Consider the following 16776-nt stretch of genomic DNA (forward strand, 5'->3'; position numbering starts at 1 on the left):
GTGCTCGGTCAGCTTATTCTTCAAACCGCCGGCGCTTTTTCTTTACACATCGACTGAACAAAAACATTATTTTATAAATTCGACAATTCAAGCCAGGGATTTAAAAATGTGATAAAATCACCAACGTCCCACACGCATTACAATTTTATGAGCTTGATTTAGTCTTCATTAAGTCTTCATTAAGTTGTGTGCACAAGGAAGTGTGAGAGCATGATAGATATAAAAAAATAATAAAATGCTAAATAACAGGATGTGCAGGATCCAGTGATATTTTACAAGCTGATGAATAATGAGTGTGGAAGCCATTTTGTTAAATTAAACCAGTGATTAATGCGATAATTACAGCTAGGACTATTCATGCAGCAATGTATTGGCTAAATACTAGACTCCTATTAGGTTTATTTCAACGCTCGCCATCTTCTCCTTCATACATCATCATATAGAATTTCATATATCATCCCGGATTTTTTTTCCAGCGGTTTCAGCAGTCCAGCAGTTCAGAACATTAAGCAAAATCAACAAAAGAACGGCTTTGTCATGACCTTCTCTGTCTCCAGATAACAAATCTCTCTCTATAAATGGCTTGGTAATGTTCGTTTAAAATTTTGAGAGCATTTCAAACCGAAACTCGAGCCTGATTAGTTATAAGACTGAGACTGAAATGCTAGAGACACTTATTCTAGGCTGAAGCTGGACCAGTAGCTCGCTAAATACAGCTTGCTAACAGGGAAACTCTGACAAACCTACAGATTGAGAAAAATACAGAACAGTGTAGGTGATCAGATATCACGGACATCATGTTGTGGAGGAAATGAATAGCAAAAGCAAAAACTGAAAGTAAAACGGCTAAATTTCTAGCAGAGTGCAAAAGTTTGCATACCCCAAGTACCATAATGGATCATTTGTATTTTCTAATAATTTGTCCCAAGACATTTAGTACAAGTTTCACAGATGTTCATCTCTATATTAAGATGTTAATATTTGCTTTTTGATATCCTCGATATTTCTTCTTTCTTCATACGGAAAAACAAATCAGATAACTTTAGGCTGATGAAAGGATTATTACACATTAGTACTTTTTGTTGCTTTAAGTCGCAGCAGCAGTTTCCTGGTCAGGACGGCGAAAGTAAGTTCTGAAAAGAAGGTAACCGAGTGAACGACGCTATATAAAGATATAAAATAATAGGGCTAATTATTTTTATGATGATTATTATAAACATGTGAAATGGCTGAGAGCACCAGAGGAGTAGACTGAGAAGCTCTTATGTCCTTGACTTGCCCGAATTAAATGAAGTGTGTTTCAATAAATAAGATACAAAAATAACCAGGGGCTAAATAAATACTAAATAAATAAATAAAGTGGGATCATAGCCGTGGGAACATACTGGAAAAATCTCAATAATGCAGACTAAAAAAAGAAATCAACATAGAAAAAACAAATGAATAAATGAAGGAGTGATTAAATGAACAAACAGACAAACAAACAGGGGCTAAATAAATGCTTGATGAATTTATTTACTGATTTATTGATGATTAAATCAATAAATAAAAAGTAAATGCACAAAATACATAAATAAATGTATTGATGACTGAATGAATAAATGACTAGATAAATAAATAAATAAACACATAAATAAATGAGATATCACATAAACCATAATGTGGTTCTTTTAGCAGGAATTTTTTTTTAGACAATTTTAAACTTATTAACACACACACACACACACACACACACACCCAAATACACACTTTAACGGATTGTCACGACCCAAAAAAGATGACAACTGTGAACAAACCGAGTCACGCTGACCGTCCCTGTGACACATGAACGTGGGCCTTCATTTCCCCCCTGCTGTTAGATTCATCACAACAGAAGCAGAGAGAGAGAGAGAGAGAGAGAGAGAGAGAGAGAGAGAGGAAAAATAGCTGAAAAACCCCAGCATCATGCTCTGCTCTGTATCGACCCCGCTGCAGCTGTGTGAAGGTGATAAGACTCAGGTTTGTTTAGGGCTAATTGATTTGTGCCGAGCCTGAGATAAAGTTCAACACGGCCGGTGCTGTGACGGAGAACTCGACTCGTGGTTCACGCCGTCTTCACTGACCACCGTAATTTCCGGAATATAAGGCGGAATTCCTGGAATATAAGGCAGGGGATTTCCAGAGTATAAGACAGGGAATCCCTGCAGCAATGTTCAGGACAAGATGCTGCATTCAGCTAAAGTCATAACTCATCATTTCTGAACTCCAGCTAGGAAAAACCAAAGAAAACGCCTCCTCAACTCGGAATTCCTACTCAGGAACTCAGGACAGTTTCCTCAAGCCCGAGTTCAGCAGGTAGCGTCAATTCAACATGGCTGCTCCCAGCATCAGCAGTAAAAAAGAAGCACTTACTGATTATTAATCGAGTTATATTTACAATTCGCTGTTTTGCGGCGTCTTGTTTTTTCCCCACTTTGTAGCTCAAACACACAGAGGTCGAAGATAACGTAATTCTGCATTCCAACTTTATATAATAAACAACAGAGTGGTGTGATGAAGCAGAGCTACGGTTATCACCGTGACGTAATTTGACAATGATTACAATTTTTATTAATTAAATCATGAAACTTCTTACATTTTATTCATTTACATGCACATTTAATGTTGTGGAATGTCCACGAAAAAAGTTAGTTCCTGTACTCACTTACGTTACAGCAGCTATAACCAGCCTGTCTTTTTAAGTTAATAAGACGCAAAAAAAAACAACAACAACAACAAAAAAAAAAAACGCAGTTTGTCACATTACTGAGAAACCACGAAGAGTTTTACCTCTGACTCTAACACTGGAGACTCCTTCCGTTCTCCTGTCTTTAATGGAGTGTTTTATTTATTCCTTACGTAGCCAATGCAAAAATGTGTTATCTATCTATCTGTAACTAACAACAAATAGTCGTTACGCCTTTTTTCTTTTCTCAGATTTGAAGAGGAATCGCTTCAAATCTTCATGAGCTTTTTTTGTCTTCCATTCGAGAGATATCTGCACTAGTTTTCGAGTCAGTGATTATATAAAATAAAACCCACTCCTGCTTCTGAGAAAGGCACAACTGCTTTAAAACAGCCATCAGTGCTGAATGTCTGGAGGCTTTTCTCCAACAACTGCTCTTATCTCTTTTTCTCGGTTGGTGCCAGAGCACAAATGCTGCAGTAATGAGAATTTGTTTACTGTCTTTTCTTCTTCTTCTTTCTCTTTCTGACTGTCCGCTTCCTACTAACCGTTTAGCGAGCAGTGGCAGGGTTATATTAGGAGTCAGAAGCAATCAGCCTGGCCAGTTGCCTTCTCTCCAGAGATCGCTCTCTCTCTCTCTCTCTCTCTCTCCTCTCTCTCTCTCTCTCTCTCTCTCTTTTCTCCTTCATCTATTTTCCTGCTGCCGAAACATAAAACATAACCCTCGTGCTGCGAGGTACTTTGCTTCTACACAGTTTCACAATCCCTCACTCAGGTGGAAACGATGGAAAGCTGCTCGTTCCTGGCAGCAAGAAAAAAAAAGGGAAATATTAGCTCTCCTAATTTGCCATGAACGAACATGAAACCAAGCGGAGAAATAAAAGGTCATGATATCGTGTTTGTCCTTTCGGAAATCAGACGCCAGGTTATGGGTTTGAGGAATTCAATTACACTTTCATCAGGGAGTCAGGAAGGTTCTGTGCATCTTGTTCAGTGTGTTAAAGGAAAACTAAACCCACAAACACATGAAATATCTTTATATTAAAGTGTTTGTGACGGGATTAAGAATGCTGATACTAATTTGTTGGTTGGTGCTGTATTTTTGTTATTTCTGTGAGAAGTTAGCTTTCTTTCACCCAAGCCCCATCTGTTTCTTCTGAGTCGGCTCAGCTAAAAGAGTCGGTTCAAAGAGTCGACTCCTTTGTGAATGACACATCATTAGTGATCAGATCGTCAAGCACCACTAATTAAAGCGATCTGAACTGAATATCTTCTGATTTTATTTTTGTAATTCTGTCTGAGCTAATTTTGTTTCTTGTGAGTCGGCTCTTGGTGTCCACCTAAAAGAGTCGACTCCTTTGTGAACGACACATCACTAGCGATCAGATCGCTAAGCACCATTAACTGAAGTGATGTGAAATGAATGTAGTTTGATTTTATTTTCCTAATTCCGTCCAAGCTCCTTTTGTTTGTCGCGAGTCTTCTCCCGATGTTCACCTCAAAGAGTCGGCTCAAAGAGTCGGCTCAAAGAGTCGAATCTTTTGCAAACGACACATCGCTAGTGTTTAGCTCGCCAAGCACTGGTGATCTGAAGTGAATTTAAACTGATTTTATTTTCCTAATTTTGGCTGAGATTCTTTGTTTCTTTTGAGTCGGCTCCTGACGTTCATCAGTGAGAGTCGGCTCAATGAGATCGACGTGACGTGATGTAATTTGACATGATCGTCCTCAGGCCTCATGTGCCGATCTGATCTTTATCTGATCTCTGATTCATGTTTGATCTGGACATCTAGAGGTTTGAAGTGAATATCTGATTCGATCTGAGCGCTTTGTGCTGATTTGATCTGAATGTTTTATAGATTTCTATAGACCTTGACTAAAATGCACTCAGGCTCCACATGCAGATCTGATCTCCGTCTGATTTTAAGGCCCTTGTTTGGTCTGATCCGGGTTGATCTGAACAGGGATTTGCCATTTTACATGTCACTTGTAGTTTGTCTCTTGTGGGTGTGTAGTGACCAGTACAATTGGTGCTTGTGGGCGTGGCCTGTCCAGGGTGTTTTTTTTGTTGTTTTTTTTTTAGTTCCAGTGAGAAACGATAATAGCTATACACACCTTCTAAAGCTAAATAGTTAAGCACAAATTAAATTACGCACTAATCAGCGTGATAAATCCATCACGTGAGTTACATGTTATGCTCTTCTCAATGTCTCTGTACACATTTAATGACAGGCCGTGTATAACGGGATAAAAATAAAACCATTATAAGGTTATAGGATTTTCTTTCATTTCTGCACAAACAGTAAACTGGAACTAACTGCAGGTAGGAACTAAAGTTGTGAGTGGGGAACTGAAGAAACGTCGCACCAGGAGCAGCACAGATTTGGTCCGAGGAATCATTCGAGCTAAACGTTTGGATTTGTTGCTTTACCACATCATATCCTAATTTGCATGGAATTGAGAAAATTAAAACGCTGCTTGCCGCTGAAATTGCGGCTCCGTGTCGGCCACGTTTGTAGAAAATGAAGGGCTGCTTATTGTTTTGTCACTTGCTATTGTGAAAGTAAGGTAATGATCTCTCTCTCTCTCTCTTTCTCTTTCTCTTTCTCTCATTACATCTAATGTCTCCGTGATCAGACGTCGTCTAATATCCATTCACTCTCTCTGACACGTCAGCGAGCAGGAAACGGTAACGGTGACATTGTGAGCGCTAATGAAAGTGCAGTCTGTGTGTGTGTGTGTGTGTGTGTGTGTACACACTGTTCACTTGTATTGACCACACTCTGTTCCTACAACACCAGGACATTGTATTTAAAGCCCAAGATAAAAGCTAATGCAGGATCCGGTGGACAAGATGTAAATTAATAAAAAGCCTGCCTCGTCATTGTCAAGGTGACCCGAGTGATATGTGTGTGTGTGTGTGTGTGTGTGTGTGTGTGTGTCAGATAAGACGCTGTGCCAAGAACGACAGGTAAATTGATGGCGTTTCGCATGGAGCTTCCCGCCTTAAGGATGAGAGAATCTCATTAGTCTGAGGAACTCGGCGCTCAGCGGGTCTAAAAAGCTTTTCCTAGTGTATAATGTATAAAGCTTTAAATGTATAAATCCTTCATGGCTAATTATTGTCTCGCTGTGTATTAGCAGTGGAGCCTGATCCGAAGGACCATCATCAATGTTAATCGTCATGGATGTTTAGTGGACTTTCGGACAGTAATGTAAAGCTGGGCCTTGTGGACATGCGGAAACAATATAAAATCCTCGGGAAGATCATCTTTTAGCTCAGATACGCTGGTGGGAAAGACTCCGAGGAAAGACTCAGTATGACTACGATTACACTGTACTTACACGTAGCATCGACTGTAAACCAAACTTCCACGGGTTCCGCCATATTGGTGAGGCTGAAGTTATAAAAACCAGAAGAATCGACTGTTCAACACACAGACATGATTTAAACCTGTGATTTAATTTTTGTCCTGATGTAAGACTCTAACAAGGAATCAGCAACAAGTGTTTTCATCACGTAAGTAAGGAATAAACCACTGTGTGTGGTGCTGATAAAGGAAAATAATCAACTATAACAGCACATCCCCAGTGTTTCATTCCTTCTTACACCACAGCATCCTGCCAACAATTTTCTTATCTATTAAAGAATGACATGTGATACTTTTTTATCTATTTATAGTTACATTTAATGTTAATAATGAGTAACTGTTCTCGCTTATACTACAGCAGCAATAGATAATCGTTCCTTCACCAGCCTCTCTTTCTTCTATCTCTTTTCTTAGATTCCTTTTTTTTATTTATTTGTACAAATATAAAGCCAAAGAAATGCAGTAAGTACTCATGAAGTTAATAAGATAAAAAAAAAAAAAAAAAAAAGACGGTAGATCATGTCATGTTACCAAGAAACCGCAAAGCGTGAACTCCTTTGTCCTGAAGATGTCCAAAACTTAAAGTTACAAAGCGCTGACACTGGAGACTCCTTCCATAAATGTTCTATAAACATCTCCTTATAGAAAACATTTTAAAATTATGATTACGTGGACATAATGAACGTCCCCCCATGAATGAGCTGTTACTATAGAAACAATAACGTATTAAAACGCGTGCGTTAATATAAAGCTGTGATTTGCAGCTGCACTACTGTCAGAGCTGCGGTTATAGGAAATTAATCAACACCTTCTGACCAATCAGAATAGAGAATTCAAGAGCGCTGTGGTGAACTTTTGATACTGAACTGTTTTGAACTCTTTTGTTAGGCGGCTGGGCTAAATAGGGAATACGTCCACTTGATATCCTTCCATTTGCGTGTAATGATATTAACCGTGGGACGCGCTGCTTGATGCTGTAATGATCCGTGTACATTAAACCCGAACCCCAACAAACCCCACAGAGAGTCTGACGTGTTAAGCCTCTGCACCTCTGGGACAAATGAGCCTGATCTCCCAGAGCCCGTGAGCGCGGGGGTTTATTAAAAGCCTTCCAAGAAAAAAAAAAAAAAGCGTATATAAAATGACGCAAGAGCACAAGACGACGCTGAGAGAAGAGATAATCTACCAGTCCCTATGCACTTTCTCTTCCTCTCTATTGTTTTCTGCTACGTTGCTGTCAAATCTCCTTTCTCTCGCTTTCTCTAAGGGTTTCTCTTATATGCACAGACGACAGCTCATTTACTGGAGATAAATTCAGTGCACTTAAGTACACAGAGCAATCACGGTAAGAGTATTACAGCCACGATTCGGCTTGGAAATGAACAGCTTAGAGAAGAACGATGAGCACACCATGTGAAGAAAGCCGCGGCGCGGACGAGTCTTTACGGAAAATTAGCCTTACTTTGTAATATTAATTCACAGGCAGAGATGATGGATCTGGACAGAATTTTTTCCTTCGTCAAAGATATGTCAGAAAAAAGGTGTAAGGAAAAAGGTCACATAATATAAACACACACACCAAAAGCAACCAGGTGTGTGTCTTCTCCTTCACCCTGTGTTTAAGCTAGCTACTTACTGTTAGCAGTGTAGCTGGTACGCAACCATCACTGAGCCGAATACAAAGCACTGCGGAAATTCATCTGTCGGTATTTCAGAGGACCGAATCGAGTACTTGAAAAAAAATACTGTAATCAAGCCGCTAAGCGTATGTTCAGCAAGCCTAGTTTGAGTGTTTAGCCTCCCACTGTTTCTTGTCTTTCAGATGTCTGGTTTCTTTACGTGTTTAATGAAGCTATTAAACACTCTGCTTTATCCGTTACCATGACAACAGGTCTCTGATACATTCTATACGTTCTGTCCACTCATCACTGACACGTCCTGTCTTCCAGAGTCTGTCTGTCTGTCTGTATATCTGCCTGTCTGTCTGAACAGTGCTGAGCTGAGGCTACAGAAAACATGTTACTGTACAGATTTCTACAGACACATGACAGACAGACAGACAGAAAAATACAGACAGACAGACAGACAGATAGTTAGTTATTTAGAAAAACAGACAGATAAAAAATACAGACAGACAGTTAGACAGGCAGTGAAGGAGACTTAATAAAGGACACTTATTCAGAAAAAGAGACAAACAGACAGACAGAAAGACAGACAGACAGACAGATAGACAAAAAGGTCAGAGAAACAGACAGATACACAGGAAGAGACAGACAGATAAAAAGAAAAACAGCTAAACAGAAAAATAAAAGTGAGGCAGAGAGACAGACGGAGAGACAGAAAGAAGCACAAAGACAGATAAGGAGACTGAAAAACAGTCAGACAGACAGATAGAGATATAGAGACAGAAAGAGACTGAGACACAGATAGAGAGACAGAAAAAGACACACAGATAACAGAAAAGGAGACAGAGCCATGACATACAGGAAGACAGACAGACAGACAAAAAGGAGACAGACGAGAAGGAAGACAGATAGATGGACAAAGACAGATAGATAAATAGAAAAGACAGACACAAAAAGAGACAGAATGAGAGACAGAAAAGAAACCGACAGACAGACAGACAGACAGAAGTAAGCACGCAGACAGACAGACAGACAGACAGAAGGATAGAGAGATGATGCAGGTTTTGTGGCTCTGTTTCCCTCAGCATATGAAGTTGAAGGTATTTTAAAATAACTATTTTATTATTACTAAGTAATAAAAGATGGGCATGAGGAGAACACCGAGTGGAAGTGAGAAGCAGAGAAAGTTTTCCTACCTTCTCCTGGTACTGTCTGCGTGAGGAGTCGAGCGACTGGATGAGCGCCGTAGCGTGACCCACGAACATGGCGTAACACGTCGCTCCCACGATCATGCTGAGCATCGTGATCCACAGATCGGACATGCTGACCGGCGCTCGGGCTCCGTAACCGATACACAGCATGTGACTCATGGCCTTGAAGAGAGCGTACGAGTACTGCTTCCCCCAGGAGTCGTTCTGAGAGAGAGAGAGAGAGAGAGAGAGAGGGAGAGAGAGAGAGAGACGCAGGAAAAAGGAGATGGGAATGAATGGTAGTTAGAAAAAGGAGTGGAAGGAGATGAGACACAAGCAATTAGATAGGTAGATAGACAGATAGATAGATAATAAATGAGGAAAATCATAGAGACAAGGGATGAAGAGGAACAAAGGATATAGAAAGAGACAGATAAATATGGGGAAATGGCAGGGAGAGAAGACATGGAAGGAAGAATGAAAAGGTGGTAGAAGTATTGTGGAATGGCACAAAGGGACAGAGAGAAGAGAAAAAAGATGAAGAAAATGAAAAATGGGTGTACAGTAAGAGAAAAGATGGTGAATAGAGAGAGAGAGGGGGGGGGGAGACGGGTGGAGAGGAGTTATTGGGCACTAGCTTGCAGTCATAGTGGTGATGAACGACTGATTCTCCATAAAGCATACTGCTGATGTGCCCTTCATGCCTGAAATCCTCTCTATAGCTCTTTCTCTTTATCTCTTTCCTTACTGCTTCCATCTTTCTTTCATCTCTTTCTTTTTCATCTTCCATTTGTCACACTTTTTCTGCTGGTGAAACAGTTCAGCCTTTTATCTTCATCTTACACTCTTTCAATTCAGTTCATCTCCAGATATCTCTATGGATGTGACTATATCAATCTACACAGTTACCAAAGCGGTTAAATCTGTCTAATAAATAAGAATTTAAGACGACTAAATACATTCACACATTGGACAAACACCCGTAATATTCAAATATCCGTATTTGCCCTCAACCACCAGTATTTGCCATCGAACACCAGCATTCACCATCAAATACCAATAATCGCCATCAAACACCAGCATTCACCATCAAACACCAATAATCGCCATCAAACACCAGCATTCACCATCAACCACCAATAATCGCCATCGAACACCAGCATTCACCATCAAATAACAACAATCGCCATCAAACTCCAACATTCACAAACACCAATAATCGCCATCAAACACCAGCATTCACCATCAAACACCAATAATCGCCATCAAACACCAGCATTCACCATCAAACACCAATAATCGCCATCAAACACCAGCATTCACCATCAAATACCAACAATCGCCATCAAACTCCAACATTCACCATCAAATACCAACATTCACCATCAAATACCAACAATCGCCATCAAACTCCAACATTCACCATCAAATACCAACATTCACCATCAAACAGCAACAATCGCCATCAAACTCCAACATTCACCATCAAACTCCAACATTCACCATCAAACACCAACATTCACCATCAAACACCAACAATCGCCATCAAACACCAGAATTCACTATCAAACAACAACACTCAGTGTCAAACACCAATATTGATCATCAAATTCAAACAGTGACCATCAAACAATCAATTTCACCATCAAACACCAACTTTTACCAACAAATACCCACAGTCGCCATCAAACACCATAATTTACGTCAAATACTAAAATTTATCCTTCAAACGAACACAAAAATTTCCATCAAATCCCAACATTCACCATCGAAAACACCAACAATCCCAGATACTGGGTGGGTTTGTTGTGCCTATGAGTTTCTACGAGGTTCTTCTAGAACTGCTCTTTCGGCATATCGGTTCTTATACATGATTAGAATACACCCCTTGGTGTGGGTTGGAGGATGTTGGTGTTTGTTGGCTTTTGAGGGAATCCTTGCTTGTGTTTAAGGTGCTATAAAACCTTGGTTAATGTTAAAGATTTGTTTTTTTGAATTTTGGATTTTGATGGTGGAACTTGGTGTTTGATGGAGAATAGTTGTGTTTGAGTATGTTGGTGTTTAATAATAAATGGTGTTTGTTTGATGGAGAATAGTTGTGTTTGAGTATGTTGGTGTTTAATAATAAATGGTGTTTGATGGAGAATAGTTGTGTTTGAGTATGTTGGTGTTTAATAATAAATGGTGTTTGTTTGATGGAGAATAGTTGTGTTTGAGTATGTTGGTGTTTAATAATAAATGGTGTTTGTTTGATGGAGAATAGTTGTGTTTGAGTATGTTGGTGTTTAATAATAAATGGTGTTTGTTTGATGGAGAATAGTTGTGTTTGAGTATGTTGGTGTTTAATAATAAATGGTGTTTGTTTGATGGAATAGTTGTGTTTGAGTATGTTGGTGTTTAATAATAAATGGTGTTTGTTTGATGGAATAGTTGTGTTTGAGTATGTTGGTGTTTAATAATAAATGGTGTTTGTTTGATGGAGAATAGTTGTGTTTGAGTATGTTGGTGTTTAATAATAAATGGTGTTTGTTTGATGGAGAATAGTTGTGTTTGAGTATGTTGGTGTTTAATAATAAATGGTGTTTGTTTGATGGAGAATAGTTGTGTTTGAGTATGCTGGTGTTTAATAATAAATGGTGTTTGATGGTGAAGGTTGGTGTTTCTTGGTGAAGGTTGGTGTTTTGATGAAGAATGCTGGTGTTTAATAGAAAGTTTTAGGTTCTCATTAGAGTGTTTAATGCCTGTTGATACATTTTGGCATTGCTGTTGGTGTTTGTTAGTGAATACTGGTGTTTGATTGTCATTGCTGGTGTTTAATAGTGAATTCTGCTGCATGTCACTGAATATTGATGCTTGATGGCGAATTCTCTCATATGTAAGTGAATGTTGGTGTTTCTTGGTGTCTGATGGAGAATTCTGGCCTAGACTGGTGTTTGTTGGTGACTATTCATGTTTGTCAGTATATATGGGACATGGTACAGCAGGCTTTAGGCTTTCCTTCCATACATTAGCAGATTTTCACTTTGGGAAAACATCTATAAATCTGCTGAAAATATTTTCCAACCTTCCACTGTGTTTTTTTTTGTACTTTGCGATTACTTAGCATTGCTGATGGGAAGCGAATTCCACCTGGACGACTACTAGTGCACTTCACTCAGGAACACGGCGCTGACAAACTAAAAGAAGCGTCAAATTATTTCTGGATGGCCCCAATTCCCTGCTCTCTCTCTCTCTGTGTGTGTGTGTGTGTGTGTGTGTGTTCTCATCAGACTGTTCTCAGCAGACGGATGTGATAACTCTTCGGTAATGTACCAGCTCTGTAGTTGGTCCCGAGTTGCTGACTGCTCACATTTCATTCTGTTCCCTCTGAGATGCCGAAGTGCTGAGAAGAAAACTCGGCTCCAAAAATCTTAAATCCTCACGGCACGTCTAGCGCAACACTGCGGATACCGTGACCCCTCCCCTGCTTCCGGCGTGTGGGCGTGTCCACCTGTGGCCTTTTTACGCCCGTTTTTACAGCTAAATGTTCTAATCTCCAGGATCTAATCTCCAGGATCTAATCTCCATGTTGATTTTATGAGACAGATTTAAAGAATGATGTGTTAATTGCTCCACAGCAGAAAGATCGCATTTGAATTACATGAACAGCTGGGCACATTATTCTCACTTTGTCCTACCTGTAAATAAAAATCAGTGTGTTATGCATCATCTGGAAATACATTGTGTTTTTGTTTGTTTGTTTGTTATGCCTGAATTGTTCTTTGAACCCAAACACAACCCTGCAATGCCATCTTTTAGCTTCCCCACTTTACCATAATGCTCCACACACACACACACACACACACACACACACACATACACACACACACACACAAATTTTTCCTGTATCTGCAACACTGTTTGTGATTAATAACAGATCGGATTTCAATTATTGCATGTCTGTGCGCGCCGGAGAGCTTCGTCTGAACAAAACACACACCTCAGTAATTAGCGGAGAAAAGCCGCGGCCCGGGCCCAGAGGAAAACACTGCAGGTCTTCCTATCGACAGCCTGGTGTCGAATAGTTTAGTAATAATGTGTTATTGGCCCACAGAGGTAGCAGAAACACTCCTAGCCAGCTGTTCAGGTGTGTGTGATAGTGTGTGTGACACGTCTTGAAGGTGGAAGTCAATTTTAACAGGGATGATGGATTACTACAGCAACAGGAATGACTTATCAGATGAGAATTTCCTTTTCTTTTTGAATTTATTGCTGCTTAGTGACATACAGCCAGATATCTGAGCCAACATGCACTGAAATGTCTGGGGAAAAAAACAAAAACAAGAAACCGCAAGCAGAGCTGAAATACATCCGGGAGCATCCTCGTGATTTTCATGCCATTTTAACTAGAGAAGATAATCTCTAAACTCCTTCCAATTTCATTCAGTTTTAATTCAAAAATGTAATATTTATGCATTTTGGGCCGTATTTAGAGTTGGCGAATTATGTCCAATTGTTACATTAATATTTATGAAGGGAAAGTTTCTTGTATTCAGAGTCGGGTTATGCAGCTGTTTAACTCCGAATTCAGATTATTAAAATCACCTGTGTGTAGGTTCACACCTGAGACTGAGGTTTTTTCAATAATGTGTGTGAGGGAAAAAAAAGTGCACCCAGGATGGGATGCCAGTCCATTGTGTTTGGACGTGCAGAAGGACATTTAGAGGTAAGAAGTAAGGAAGGATGTTTGGAGGAAGGAAGGAAGTTTGAAGGAAGGAAGTTCAGAAGTCTAAAAGTTTGGAAAGAAAGAATGATGTTTAGAAAAAAGAAAGAACAGAAGTGTGGAGGAAGAAATATTGGAAGCTTGGAGGAAGGAAGTTTAGATGTTTAGAAGGATGTTTGAAAGGAAGTGATTTTGAGAGTTTGCAAGGATGGGAGGTTTGGAAGGAAGTTTGGAAGTTTGGAAGGAAGGATGTTTGGATGGATAGAAGGAAACAAGGAAGGAAAGTCCTAAAAGAGCGAACACATCACTACCTCACATGTATCAGTAATATCAGAGTACCAGCTTTGTGTAGCTGTCCATTTCAGTAGGTCTTGATGTTAGAACAGTGTTCAATATTCATACAGAGTTTGTTTACACATTTAGGGCGAGTGCCAGAGAAACTCACTTAAACCACCATTTGATATATTTGGGCAAAAACACAAGTCATGATTTCTGAGGCTCAGAGTTACAGCGCTGCGCTGCAGAAGATAACACTAATTATCTGCTGCAATGCTCCTGTAAATCAAAGTCTTCAATGGTTAATGCATGTTTCTATCTTCCATGACTAATAGAAAAACATAAAATCATACACACACACACACACACACACACACACACACACAAGTTTTTTGTGCTGTAATTAGCCGTAATGTGTTAGCATGTTTCTTCAAATAGCTTTACACACACAAGTGTGTCCTGCTTTATTATCACTAATGCTCCACGTGCACATCATCATCTAACTGACATTCACCTACACAGAGCCTGAATTCTGACTCTCACACACACACACACACACACACACACACACACACACACACACACACACACACACACACACACACCTGCACTCGGACACCACTGAGCTAATCAACACGCTTGTCAAGTGCAGTCCGCTAATCACGGCGAATCACTCGAGCACACACGGCCACCGAAGTCGTACGTCTGATTGCGGAGGAGGAAAAAAAACGCTTGTTATTTTTTAGATTTATTGACGTCTGGCTTGGAGATTAACAGAGAGAGCAGCTGATGCAAGGCCGGGTCCTAAACAAGACCAGGTGATAACGTTCCTCCTACTCCCTTACGCCTGGATTATTAGGTTTAGCTCAGTGCAGGAGGCGCTGATTCGACGTGACTGTACAGCACAGGGATGCGGCTGAGACACAAACCGGTTACAACGATTAGATTTAATGTATAAAGAGTTTTTTCTGGACCTGTAGAGGCGTTGGCGGTGGGAAAAGGGTGAACCGGGGAGAGGTGTTAAAGAATCCCTGATGTAATCTGGTGTTAAGTGCAGTGTGTGGTTTTTACTGAGAAGCTGCAGATGTCAGATTCAGGCTGTTTCTGTAATCCTCAACACGCGACCGAGCTACAGAGAAGCATTCTGCACTCAGGAGTGCCACAAAATCAAACACCTGCCCTCTACAACTTCACATAACAGTTCTAATACATTTTATAAGCCTTATCAACGGGAAGGAATGAAGGAAAGAAGGAAGGAATAAGAAAGATAGACTCTGCCTACAAACAAACATCTACAAAGAAAGAAAGAAAGAAAGAAAGAAAGAAAGAGACTCACTTTGCCTACACCTACAATGAATGAAAGAAAGAAAGAAAGAAAGAAAGAAAGAAGGTGTTTATTAGTAGTTTGGTGTTTATTAGTAAATTGGTGTTTGGTGTTTATTAGTAAATTGGTATTTGTTTTTTTTTTTTTTAGTAAATTGGTGTTTGGTGTTTATTAGTAAATTGGTGTTTGGTGTTTATTAGTAAATTGGTGTTTGGTGTTTATTAGTAATTTGGTGTTTGGTGTTTATTAGTAAATTGGTGTTTATTAGTAAATTGGTGTTTATTAGTAAATTGGTGTTTGGTGTTTATTAGTAATTTGGTGTTTGGTGTTTATTAGTAATTTGGTGTTTGGTGTTTATTAGTAATTTGGTGTATGGAGTGAGAACACACTGAGGCGCTCTAACTGTTTTTGCTTCAGTTCAGGGATTAAAATGGAGTAAGACGATGACAGAACAAAACAAACAAAAAAAACACACACTGAGAACCACGCAGTGTTTTAAGAACAGAACCCGGTATTAACTCGACAGGGTTTTTTCTCCGAGTGTTCAGCCAGTTGGAATCTGCAGTTTTATCATTCACACTCAGTGTGATGTGTTAGTGCCAGTAAAATAACACATTCAGTGTATAATGAGTGTTCACGCTCTCGGTGTGAGAATAGGGGAACAGTGCTGTACTCCAGCCCTGCGTTCATGCTAGCAAGCTACAAGTCGCTCATGTCACCGCTACAGCTGGCACTTGTGGGCGTGGCTTCTCCCCAATGAAATGTGTTTTATAGGTTTATAACATTGTGTGTCCAAAAGCACAATACACCGATATAGTGGGGCACTAGGACCTGGGGAAGGCTGCTGCTCCTCTGAAGAACTGAGTCAATTGGAAAAGGTGTGACATGAAATTAGCTAAAGAAATCCAAGTAAAGAGACCTAGCTACAACATGAATCGGAGGCAAATTATGATCAATACAGCTAGCTATCGACATTTAACAGGTTATTACCTTTAAGTTTTTTAGGCGAGTTAAAGAAAAAGTGGATAAGCTATAGAGTATAACACTAACAATAGCTAGCTGATGTTTCTGTTGCTACTTCTTATCCATTTATAGTTATGCTTAATGCTGTGGAGCGTCTGCAAAACAAGTTAGTTCCTGTTCTCACTTACGTTATAGCAGCTATTAACAGTCGTTCCCTAACCAGCCTCTCTTTATTCTTTTTCTTTTGAAGTTAATAAAACAAAAACAAAAAAAAATGCAGCTTGTCACGTTACTGAGAAACCGCAAAGTGTAAAAAGTCCTAAAGATGTCAAAAAACTTAAAGTTACAGCTTTAACTCTGTTTTGACAGTTACAAAGAAAGAAAGAAAGAAAGAAAGAAAGAAAGAAAAATACTAACTTTGTCTATACCTACAAAGAAAGAAAGAAAAAGCCTTGACGCATGATGATGCTACTTAGCTAGCTAGCTAAAGTATTTTATATCTGCTGAAGTAAATAAGAAAGTTACTCAGTTACTAAAATGTTAAATAAACATCTTTACAGAAATATCAACAATTACACATTTTTTTAATCTGTTTATGTGAAACGTCCGCCATCCAAGTCG

General features: G+C 39.5%; 1 protein-coding gene across 3 annotated transcripts in view; it reads right to left on the bottom strand.

Annotated features, from left to right (window-relative positions):
* The window catches only part of LOC113535403 (potassium/sodium hyperpolarization-activated cyclic nucleotide-gated channel 1), a 112842-nt gene that overhangs the window by 26727 nt on the left and 69339 nt on the right, over nucleotides 1-16776 (bottom strand). For all 3 annotated transcript variants that reach the window (XM_026928669.3, XM_026928671.3, XM_026928670.3), the window contains exon 4: nucleotides 8897-9115. In XM_026928669.3, the coding sequence (XP_026784470.2) occupies nucleotides 8897-9115 (219 nt within the window). The remainder of the gene's footprint in view (nucleotides 1-8896; nucleotides 9116-16776) is intronic.

The sequence above is a fragment of the Pangasianodon hypophthalmus genome, chromosome 15 (assembly GCF_027358585.1).
Source record: "Pangasianodon hypophthalmus isolate fPanHyp1 chromosome 15, fPanHyp1.pri, whole genome shotgun sequence".
Taxonomy (NCBI): Eukaryota; Metazoa; Chordata; class Actinopteri; order Siluriformes; family Pangasiidae; genus Pangasianodon; species Pangasianodon hypophthalmus.